At 43.9% G+C, this 12,538-nt stretch overlaps 1 protein-coding gene across 1 annotated transcript in view; it reads right to left on the bottom strand.

Annotated features, from left to right (window-relative positions):
- LOC133551370 (E3 ubiquitin-protein ligase RNF43) overlaps nt 1-12,538 on the bottom strand; it is a 273,983-nt gene that overhangs the window by 108,760 nt on the left and 152,685 nt on the right. Inside the window, exon 2 of the mRNA XM_061898011.1 lies at nt 7,394-7,507. Within this exon, the coding sequence (XP_061753995.1) occupies nt 7,394-7,507 (114 nt within the window). The remainder of the gene's footprint in view (nt 1-7,393; nt 7,508-12,538) is intronic.

Consider the following 12,538-nt stretch of genomic DNA (forward strand, 5'->3'; position numbering starts at 1 on the left):
CATCGAGGGGTGACACTCCCCGCACATCCGCGATGCGGCGCTACCGTAACAGAAACTGGCGACCAGAAACGGGTCACCTCGCGTGGGATCCTCCAGAACTCCGTCCCCGACAAGCAGCTTATCCGGACATGTACTCCACCGCTCCAACCCAGGACTCTTCTCTAAGGGTTGGTACTTTGTTCACTTCTCCCGTTCCTAGTCACCATTCTGCTAGTTCTGTTAGTTCCGCACAAGCTCCCGCTTTCCCTGTCACTCAACGTGACGTCACTTCGTTCCCGCCTCCCTATCACGTTACTATTAACCCCTTGTTAGACTCTCCACAGACTTGTTTTTTTGATGATAGCAGTGACGACGAGTTTTTTGATTCATAATTTTATCATTTGTTACCCAAAGACCTGTTTTCTTTAAAGAAGATTTATAAGGACAATTATTGCACCCCCAAGCCCAGTCACCCGCCAAACAATGACGTTAATTCTAAGATTAATTATTATCAGGATAATTTTCGCCACTATGACTCTAGTATGTCTTCACGCCCCACACCTGCTTCCCCGCCTCTCAAGTCTCGTTCCCCGCCTAAATCCGTGCCTTTTTCCTCCTCATTTTGTGAGGATTTTGAACATTTTAGACGGGAGGAGCCTGCCCTCCTCCAAACCTCCCACCGCCCACCCTTACGGTCAGCCTCTGTCCAACTGGGCCCCGTCTGGAATCCGGGTCTTGAGGGGAGGGCTAGTAGTAGCAGCTGTGCTACAAAGGTAGCACAGTGGCAAACTACTAAGCCACCTCGACAACCGGATTAAACCTCTTCTACCTGTATTCCAGCACCTGAAACTCCGGCCCATTAGACCTCCTCCACCGGAGTTCCCCCCGGTTAAGCCACTACGGCCTCCTAGACCTCCTCCACCTGTGTTCCGTCCGTGCCCTAGTTCTTGTTTTAGTCCCAGTCTCTTCCAGAGTTCAAGTCCTAGCCGTCTTCCTAGTCCGTGTTCCAGTCCTACTCGTCGACAGACTTGTAGATTGAGTCGTAGTCCAAGCCCTGGTCCGAGTTTTTGTTCTAGTCCTGTTTCGAGTCTGAATCCTGTCCCGAGTCTAGTTTCTTGTCATCTTAATATTAGTTCTGATTCCCCTCATGGTCCTAGTCCGAACCCTAGTCCTTGGCCAAGTTCTTGTCCGAGCCCCAGTGTTACTGTTAGTCCTAGTCCTTGTTCAAGTCCTGGCCCGAGCAACAGTAAGATTGTAAGTCCTGGTCCTTGCCCTAGCTCTTGCAAGAGCACTAGTTTGATTTTTAGTCCTGGTCCTCACACACATCCTTGCCCGAGCCCTAGTATTTGTCTTATCCCTAATCGTAGTCCTAGGCCTTCTCTCAGCCAGTCCCCTAGTTCTCCTCTGTGGGTCCCTGTGCCTGCTCCACGGCTGATACCCGTTCCAGCTCCGCGGCGGAGACCAGTACCTACTCTGCGGCGGATACCAGCTCCGGCTCCACCAGTTCCGGCTCCACCAGTACCTGCTCCGCGGCGGGGACCAGCTCCTGATCCTCTGCCGACCTCTGCACCTGCTCATCTGCCGGTTTCTGCTCCTGCTCATCTGCCGGCTTCTGCTCCTGCTCCTCTGCCGGCTTCTGATCCTGCTCCTCTGCCGGCTTCAGCACCTGCTCCTCAGCCGGCTTCAGCACCTGCTCCTCCGCCGGCTTCAGCACCTGCTCCTCCGCCGGCTTCAGCACCTGCTCCTCCGCCGGCTTCAGCACCTGCTCCTCCGCCGGCTTCAGCACCTGCTCCTCCGCCGTCTTCAGCACCTGCTCCTCCGCCGGCTTCAGCACCTGCTCCTCCGCCGGCCTCTGCACCTGCTCTTCCGCCGGCCTCTGCACCTGATCCTCCGCCGGCCTCTGCACCTGATCCTCCGCCGGCCTCTGCACCTGATCCTCCGCCGGCCTCTGCACTTGATCCTCCACCGGCCTCTGCTTCGGCTGCAGCCCCCGCACCGGTGCCTGCTGCTGCCAAGCCTCCTCCACTCAGGCCACGGTTGTGGCCGTACCCCAGGCGTCCCCCTCAAAGGGCGCGTCCACCTCCACGACGGCCACGGCTGTGGCCCTACCCCGCGCGTCCTCCCCGTAGGACGCGCCTGGGTCTTCGTCAGCCACTAAGGTGGCCTCTGCGGTTCCGCCCGCCCAGACTGTGTTTGCAGCGACGTTCTACCCGCCTCCGCCACTTGTGTCCCCGGTGGATTCGGGGACACGGTACTTGCCGACCCTCCGCCAAGCCCTCCCGCCGCCCTCCCGTCACGTTTGGACTGTCTTGTTTTGGGAGGGGGTTGTCTGTATATTGGGTTTTTTGGGGCATCTGGGATCTGCCCCTTAAGGGGGGGGGTAATGTCACGATCCGCTACACGGATCGTTTATTGTTTTGCTTTGGATATGTTTTGATCACGTTTGGATTCTGCCGATCCCTTCATTTGAACACTCCCTTGTTTACATTCGTCACCATGGCTACTTAATTACGCCTCCTGCACGCACTCCCGAAGCACACCTGTTTTGATTTATTGTGTTGTATGTAAGACCGCCTGCTACCTCAGTTCATCATCGCCAGTTTGTTTGCATCACGCAACAGTTACGTTAGTTTTGTCTTTCCGTATTCCCTCTGCTAAGTATAGCTTAGCCTCCGCGTGCTCGGCTCGCGCTGTATGGACTTTTTGAACTCTGCCTTTTGCTCACATTTGTGTTCTGCTTCCCGTGCGTTGGCACACCTTTTCTTTCCGCGTTGTACAAGTGTTCTTTTTATTGTATTTTATAATTAAAACCTGTTCATACCTTCAATTCTGTCTGCTGTGATCCCGTGCATCGAGGGGTGACACTCCCCGCACATCCGCGATGCGGCGCTACCGTAACACTAAAGTTAACTTTATTGATCCCTCTTGGGAAAATGTCAAGTAGGCAATACACTTAAGTGTTACCGTCATCAACGATCATCGATGCCTATTTATTAATTTGTAATAATCTACTTAATGCTGTGTTGATTACTGTAATGCACATCATTGAATCACATTGTGTAGAGCTGTTATTGTACAATGTTATGGTAGTGTTTTAAACAAGCTATATTAACTTACAATGCCTATAGTTTATTCAACACAGCAATCCCTAACTTGAAATGGAGAGTCTGGGAGCTATAACCTGGAATGCCAGGTCTCCACGGGTTTTATAACATGTTTTTGGGATCTTTAGAAGACCCTGGCCTGAAGATCGGAGGCTGCGCCCTGAGGAGTAGGGGCATAGCAAATCAGTGATGTACTGAGGGGCCCCACCATGCAACGCACAGAGTGTCAGGGATAAAATCTGAAACTCACCGCGGAATTTAACGGGAAGCCAATGAAGACTGGATAAAACGGGGGTGATGTGGGCTTTTCTGGGTGCACCGGTCAAAAAGTCTGACAGCAGTATTTTTAGCGTTGACTTGTTAAAAAGAGTGAACAGAGAATTGCACTAGTCAATGCGAGACAAAATGAACACGTGAATGATCATTTTGAGATTAAATTTTGACAACAAATTTCTCACTTTAGAAATATTTCTGAGATGATAAAAACAGTTTTTGGTCAGTTGACGACAGTGACCCTCCAAAGCCATTGACTGATCAAATACAACCCCAAGGTTTCTGAGACTGCTTTTAACAGATGCACCCAGAGCACCAAGGGAGTTCTTGATCAGGAGGATCTTTTTATCGGCAGCGATTATCAGAGTTTCCGTTTTGTTTGAATGTATCTGGAGTAAATTTGAGGACAACCAGTTTTCAATACAGGATACACACTCCAAGAACTCAGATAAAAAGTGAAACTCTGAATCATTGAAGGAGCTTAACAGTTTCATATCATCTACATAGAAATTATGTGACACATTTTTAAAACTACTGATCAACCTCCAAAACGGCCTCAGATACAACAAAAATAAAGCAGGCCCCAGAACAGAACCTTGGGCCACACCAGACTATGACAAGTTGGACACATTGGACATTACATCACAAAAAGCAACATTAAAAGTTCTTCCATTTATATAAGAAGTAAACCACTGGAAAACTGCAACAGAAAACCCCATCTCAGATTTGAGGCAATTTATCGGTATGCTGTGATCTACACTATCAAAGGCAGATGTCAAATCGAGTAAAACCAAAAGCTGTGTAGCGACCAGAGTCAGCGGCCATCATCACGTCACTGGAAACTTTTAAAAGAGCAGTTTCGGTGGAGTGAAATTACCTAAAGCCAGATTGGTATTTATCGTAAAAATCATGCTGTTCCAAAAATAAGGTTCGCTGCTTAGCTACCACATTTTCAGTGATTTTTGACATGAAGGGAAGTTTTGGTATGGGCCGGTAATTTATAGGCTCTACCGAATCAAAATTAGTTTTTTTAAGGATGGGATTCACCACAGCATGTTTAAAAAAGCTGAGGATCGAGTCCGACTGAAGTGAAAGGTTTATCAATTTTACCACCCAAGGACCAACAGCATCAAACACATTTAAGAAAAGTGGAGTAGGAACAATGTCCACAAGGCTTGATGTGGGTTTCATTTTCCCACTAAAACTAAAACATCCCGTAGGCTGACAAGATTAAAAGAAGACCATGATGCACACACAGGGGCTGGAGTAGTGCACAAACCATCCAAGGGAGGACTAATACTGGCCCTTATGTCTTGCACCTTGTTCACAAAAGAGTTCAAAATCTGTTACAGTCATCCTATGCGTACGCAGGCACCCGAGGAGATGGAGGTGAAACAAAATTGTCAATAGTGTCAAATAAAACTTTAGGGTTGTTGTTATTATCCAAAATAAGAACATCATTTGAAAAGAAAGCCGAGCGAGCACGTTTCATAATTTCTTTAACGTCCCATATCGTTTATTTAAAGTGGAGTCTTTGGACATCTAATTTTGTGGCTTTCCACAAATGTTCGCCTTTCTGACAGCTTCTCCTAAAACTGGAAATGGCTTCATTCATCCATAGACGAAGTTGTTTATAAGAGCGTAGAGTGTTTTTAGCTGGTGCTACTGTGTTCAAAACAGTCAGACAGTAATTATTGAAGTTAAATGGTAAATGGGTTAAACTTGTATAGCGCTTTTCTACTCAAGGTACTCAAAGCGCTTTGACACTATTTCCACATTCATCCATTCACACACACTTTCACACACTGATGGTGAGAGCTGCCATGCAAGTCCCTAACCACGACCCATCAGGAGCAAGGGTGATGCGTCTTGCTCAAGGACACAATGGATGTGACGCGGTTGGTATTAGGTGGGGATCGAACCAGGCCACTCTCCCAACTTCGCGACGCCGTCCCCAGTTATCCATAAATGTATCAACATCATCACAGCTTGCAAAAGTTGTTGGGTCAAAAAGAAAAGAAAACTCGCTGATGGTAGAGTCATTTAGAATGCGTGTCTGTTTCCTCACATTGGAAGTAGTCTGAGTCAGCGAGACCGCAAGATTAAAAACAATGCAATAGTGGTCACTTATTTGAAGGTCTTCAATACTTAATTGGTTAATTCTTACTCCAAAATAGAAGACCAGATCTAAAGTATGACGTTTTTTGTGAGTAGGACCCGACACATGTTGTAAAAAGTGTAATGACTTCATAAGAGATACTAGCTCATCTACCAAGGGACAAGAGGAGTTATCAACATGGAGATCGAAATCACCAACAATTAATACCCTCTCCAGCTAAACAATAGATGACACAAAATCTGTGAATTCGTCCAAAAATAGACAAGCAGGACCAGGCAGTTGGTAGATTGAAACACAGTAAAAAGAGTGTTCGTTTAAAACCTAGCACGTCTGAAGCTCGAATGAGTTGTACGGATTCATGTCTATCAGTCTGCAGCAGAAAGAGTCCCGGTATACAAAGGCCAAGCCTACGCTGCGGCGATTAAGTTGAGAGGTCCCAAACACATGACTTTTCGGAGAACACAGATCCTTAAGAAAAAAGTACTTGTTCTCCCACTGCCAAGTTTCCGTGATGCACATAAAATCCAAATCGCGGGACACTAATTGGTCGCTCAGGAGATGTGTTTTGGTGGCTATCGACCTAGCATTTTGCAGGCACAAGCATAGAGTTGTGGCCTCGCTAGCTGGTGGAGGGTTGCAGCACAGTGGCCGGAGGGATCCGTGGTCCACACCGCGATGTTGTGGAAGGCGTCCGTGCAGCAGCGCTGCCAGCGGTAGTTGACGGAGGCAGGTGGTCAGACGCGCAGGTGTCACGGGCTGGATCCACCACAATCCGTGTGATTCCGGGTATCCGAGTGAAAAGAGGACAGGAGCAGTCTCAGAATGAGACCTCCAGTACGCCTTGATTTTCACCAGAAGACCTCCGCGTCTCACCCGCTTTTTGGCGCGCTTCCTCCGCAGGACAGGTGAGCGTAACAGGTAGGCAGGTAAGGAGGCTAGGTGGGAAGGCAATTTAGAAGCCTGATCCTCAAAGTGTTGACTGTGGTACATCTCATACGGTCGATTTAAATCGACGAACGCATGAGTGAGCAATCGTCTTCAATGACTCCCTGGTCATTTTTTTAAATACCCGACTAGGTACAGTTTACTGCGTTGTCCTGCTGCCATTTTTAAACTAATGCAGCATACTAGCCTGTCTTTTGATAGGTGGGTAAAAGCGTGTGCACCGTTGATGTCACTTAGTTTTTTCGTTCCATGCAGGTAGTACCTAAAATACCGTACCAGCATAATGTCCATTTATAGCGAGTGGGGAGGACTGCAACACAAGGTGTAGTGGAGTCTTTGTGATTAAATAACCGTGATTCTTTTAACCACGGTTAATACTAAAACCGGTTAACCGTTGGTTCTCTAAACATGACAGGGATGTAATCGGCGGGCAAATGTGAGGGAATGTTTCTACAGCACCACCCGGCTCTACAATATTTAAATATAGGGAAAAGGAAACAATACCTCTGCCTGCCTTCGGGGGGGTGCACTATCCACTTTAGCAGCCAAAGCAGTAGAGTGTTGAATATCTTAAAATGTGTTTTGTGGCAATTATAGCTTTGACCACAGCATACCTTGCTATTTAGAGTGGCGCTTTCCATCATTTTCACCAGACTGCATTGCAAATGCTTACTCCCCTCTTATGGAGGGAAACAGAAAAGTGATAAAAACCAGGGCACGGATGAGTTTTAAAAGTTCCGCGACGATAGCTCAGGCTCAATGCCACTTGTTTCAAAGTAGACTCCCTAGTTGTGCATCATGGTATAATACCAACATCCTGACCAAAACCTTTGGCTCTTTTTCTGTTCATATCATCTACTCTTTGAAGGTTTAGGAGCAGAAGAAGCTCTGGAAAGAAAACACCAATGGACGGGAAAGGAAAGGAATCTTTGGAAGTTTGCAAGAACAATCAAGATGTGTGTTTGACTTCTACCTTATCCGGCAGCGGTAGACAGCGCGGTCCTCTTTGCTCCAGTTTGACAATGGTGATGAAGTCACTATCTGGTCGCTCATCTTCACTTGTGTTGCACAGAGACAGAGGGTGATACTGCCAAAAGGAAAAAAAACAAACATTTAAAAGTATTGCAAACGAAAAAACAAAAACTGTGACTCTATGTTTATGCCTTGTACCAATGATTCCCAACCACTGTGCCGCAGAACATTAGTGTGCTATAAGAGAGCATCGGTATACCGTGGAAAATTAGCCAATTACCAATCAAATGTACCTATGTTTTAATTTTAAGAAAATTACATTTACTAATAGAGGCTTTACTACATAATAAAGTTCTGGTTCATTATTTTGGAACAGTAAAACCTTTATTTGACCTCTGTTTCCATACTTATGTTTAAGGGGTCTTATTGTGCAAAATTAACGTTTCTTACCTATACCCTACTGTTTTTGTGTATTTGGGATCTGCATAAATCCGGAAAATTTGAAATGAAACTCTAAAAGAATAGCGGAGATAATTATAAAACAATCTTGCCTTCCTTCATACTTCCTCCAAACGAGCTGTTTGGAATTTGCCCAATTTCTGACGTTTTTCCCGATTGTGACATCAGCTCCATAAAGGGTAGAAATGTACCCAAAGTGCTTAAGCAAGTCTGTTATTTCAGTCAATAAACTCCTTTTTCTCCATCCTCATGTATCCTCCGCTGTTGCCATTTCTTATACAAATCAGTTCATAGTTTGAACCTACATCTGTCAGTAGACTTAAAATAGACTATATAAACTACAACATGACAGGGAGAATATGTTGTCGAAGTGGAGGCACGTGAATAGGTCTGCACACAAAACGGCGCATCCTGAAGAGACCGTCAGAAAGCAGCTTGTACACAGTATGCAAAACATTATATATGCAAATTTTGACAAAATATTCACTATTAAATTGATTGATTTAAATATTTATTTCAAACCTGCACAGTACAACAAAACACTTTTTTTTAATACATTTTTTACATTTTGGCAGAGATAATCGTGCAAGGCTTGAAAATGGGTTGGATGAAGCAGATGCTTATAATATCCCAACCCCTCTCACACATTCCACATTTAACATAAACAATATAATACAAGAACAATACTCTATAAACAAAAACAAGAAAAACTCTTGTACACTAACAATACGATAGTACAACTATTACTATGAGACAAGACGAGACAAAACACACACACACACACGCACTCGCACGCGCACACACGCCCACGCACACACGGGCCCAAACACTCTCTGACCATACAGCTGGTTCTAAATATAGGTAAATATAATTTGTTGTTCCCCTTTAAACTGTAACTATGGTGATCATCTCTGTCATGGAATAGGTTCTGTATATTGGATGGTAGAGAGTTTCGGGATGCCCTAAACATAATTTGAGCAGTTTTAAAGTTGATCACATCGTTCAGTTTAAATTGCTTTAAGTCCATAAATAGTGGATTTGAATGATGTCGGTAGTGAACATTGGACACAATCCTAATGGCCTTTTTCTGCAGAGTGACTAAAGGTTGTAAATGTGATTTATAACAATTTCCCCAGACTTCAACACAATAGTCAAATATGACATAATAAATGAATGATACAATAACAGCAGAGCATTGGTGTTCAATAAAAGACATGATCTCCTTATCATTCCAACACATTTAGCAACTTTTGTCCTCAGGTAACTTATATGAGGCTTCCATGAGATATTTTCATCTATTACCACTCCTAAGAAAGAATATTGTTGAATATATTCTATTGGTGTTTCATCAATAACAATCCTGATCGGTATATTACTTTTGCGATTGCTAAAGAGCATTATTTTGGTCTTCTTTAAATTCAGAGACACTTTGTTTGTATTAAACCAAGTTTTTAACTTTATCATCTCCTCAGTTACAGAGGCCAGAAGTTGCTTCATGTCATCACCAGCACATGTGATTGTTGTATCATCAGCAAAGAGGATGAACTTCAGCAGCGTTGATACTTTACATATTTCGTTGATATATACTATATATATGCTATACTATAAATAGTGTGGGTCCCAGTATGGACCCCTGGGGTACTCCACAGGTTATGTTCATGAGTGTAAATTGATGTTGGTCGATCTGAACAATCAGCTGTCTCTCATTTAAAGGCCTACTGACACCCACTACTACCGACCACGCAGTCTGATAGTTTATATATCAATAATGAAATCTTAACATTGCAACACATGCCAATACGGCCGGTTTAGTTTACTAAATTACAATTTTAAATTTCCTGCGGAGTTTCCTGTTGAAAACATCGCGGAATGATGATGCATATGATGACGCGTGTTTGTGACGTTATTGGTTGGAGGGGACATATTAGCCCAGCACCACTTATAGCTAAAAGTTGTCTCTTTTCATCGCGCAAATACACAGTATTTTGGACATCTGTGTGGCTGAATCTTTTGCAATTTGTTCAATTAATAATGGAGACGTCAAATAAGGATGCTGTTGGTGGAAAGCGGTGGATTACAGCTGCCTTTAGTACCGAAACACAGCCGGCTTTTCTTTGTTTGTTGTGAAGCTTTAACACAGCCCGGTCAAACGAACATGTTTCTCTACGTCAACCAGCAAGTTTTTTTATGGGAAAATTGTGATATTAAGTCGGCTCTTACCGGAGACTTGAGTGAATTACGCGGCCTCATCCTGCAGCTCAAAAAGGCAGCTTTGATCTTGGCTCCTCGGCTTCTCTCAGAATCACTGGCGTTCACCGCAGCCATCCGACTTTCAGGTATGACTTGATAATCTCACTAAAATACTGTTAACACAATAAGCAGATAAGGGATTTTCCAGAATTATCCTAGTAAATGTGTCAATTTACATCTAAAACTCTCCCACTGCCGCCGCCTTTTTTTTGTGTGCTTCACTCTAACTTTCCTCATCCATGAATCTTTCATCCTCGCTCAAATTAATGGGGAAATCGTCACTTTCTCGGTCCGAATGCTGGTGGCTAACATTATAAACAATGTGAGGATGTGAGGAGCCCTCACACCAGTGACGTCACGCGCACGTCGTCTGCTACTTCCGGTACAGGCAAGGCTTTTTTATTAGCGACCAGAAGTTGCGAAATTTATCGTCGATGTTCTCTACTAAATCCATTCAGTAAAAATATGGCAATATCGTGAAATGATCAAGTATGACACATAGGATGGACCTGCTATCCCCGTTTAAATAAGAAAATCTCATTTCAGTAGGCCTTTAATGTTATGTAGACCACAAGGAAGTGTTGTAAATGTAGAAAAAAAATCATAATATGACCACTTTAAGGCATCTAGGTGATGTACAGTGAATAGAATAGAATAGAATAGTTTTATTGTCATTATTGCAATGAACAGGTTCAAAGAACAACGAAATTGGAGCAAATCCTCCTAAGGTGCATATACAGTGCATAAGCAGTGTGACAGCATAACATGGCACAGTGTAACCCATGATTAGAATGAGAAACGTAACATAAAGACAACAAACACAAATCAGTCTGTTTTAATCAACAGGGCTTTTTGTTTTCTTCCCATTCGATTCTTTTCATATGTTTGAATACTGATATGAAATTTCTCCATTGACACATCAATTGGCCGCTCTATGAAAATTGTGTGACTCCTAAAAAAAGTCAAACAACTCAAGTGGGTCATAATCCTTGGCGGAGCTGGACTAAAAATCCTGTGTAAAGAAGACAAACTTGCTTTAAAGCAGCGGTGTCCAAACCTTTTCCAGTGAAGATGCGGGACCATTTTGATAATATGTTTTACAACATAGAAATCCAAATACTAAAACCAATACAATGTAGGTCAATCAATTGGGCTTTTAGTCAAAAAAGGACCATATCTTGCAAGAAATTATATCATACACTCACGAAGGATCATATAAAGTAAGTCGCACGGGTTTGGTTTTCTTGACCCATTCTGTAATTTCATTAGTTTTTCTGGTTAATGTGCTAATCCAGGGCTGTTTCGTGCTTGCATGACAGTGAGTCAAGGGGAAAAAAAGGTCATTTTATTAGAAACACCTAAGTAAAATTGCACCATTGAATTGATTACCATGAATTTATTAACATGGACCCCGACTCAAACAAGTTGAAAAACTTATTCGGTTGTTACCATTTAGTGGTCAATTGTACGGAATATGTACTGTACTGTGCAATTTACTAATAAAAGTTTCAATCAATCAATCAATCAATCAAACTAGCTCGACCAAAAGCAGGAAACCAGGAGTCTAAAAACATAAGGCAAGGTAATACAAGACAACATAGCAAATAGTGCCAAACACAAGCAGTGTGCACAAAATAGAGTATGCAACACGATGCAAAACAATCCGCAATGAACCAAAGAGGTCTGTGAGGCGACACTGGCAAATAAAATTTCCAGATTAGATATCACCGGCAGGTAAGTCTGGATTACTAACACGGAGCAGGTGTGCAGATCGAAGATCAAGCCAGAGCTAAAGTGGCTGAAAACAAAGGCAGAAAGTAGGTGTAATTACCTAAATACCAAAACACAGGAAAACACAGGAAAACAACACACACAAGTCTAACCTGTCATGAGCAATCATCCTACAGAATGAGCTGCGGGCCACAAAGGACCCCCGGGCCATAGCTTGGACAGCCTAGCTTTAAAGAGTTCAATGATCAGCATGCACAGTAGCATGTGAACTCCAAAAGAGTAGTCCAACCCAATGGCCTGGTCTTGTCACTGGTGGGCCTTTTCATTTTGCTGTGGGCTGAGATCAACAGGGATACCCCCATCTTTCTCCGGCGGAAATCCCTAAATTAAAAAGCCCTCAGGGTGACATCAACAACTGGCACTCCGATCCTCGGGGTATTGACGTAATGTTCTGCAAAGGGCTGGTGCTTGTCAGTCAGGTGGAGGACGCAAGGAGGAAGGGAAAGGGTTGAAAAGGAAAAGAAGATAAAGAAACATGATGGATGGGTGCAGTAGATTCACATTTCACTAATCATTAAAGCCAGACAAATAGTTACAACTGCATGAACACTCAATATTTTCAACCCACCACATATTGCTAAATGCCTCCCCTTCTTAATACAGAGTATGATGAGGAAGTAATGCAGCATTAACTGCTGGCCCAGTC

This window comes from Nerophis ophidion, linkage group LG04 (genome assembly GCF_033978795.1).
Source record: "Nerophis ophidion isolate RoL-2023_Sa linkage group LG04, RoL_Noph_v1.0, whole genome shotgun sequence".
In the NCBI taxonomy this organism is placed as follows: Eukaryota; Metazoa; Chordata; class Actinopteri; order Syngnathiformes; family Syngnathidae; genus Nerophis; species Nerophis ophidion.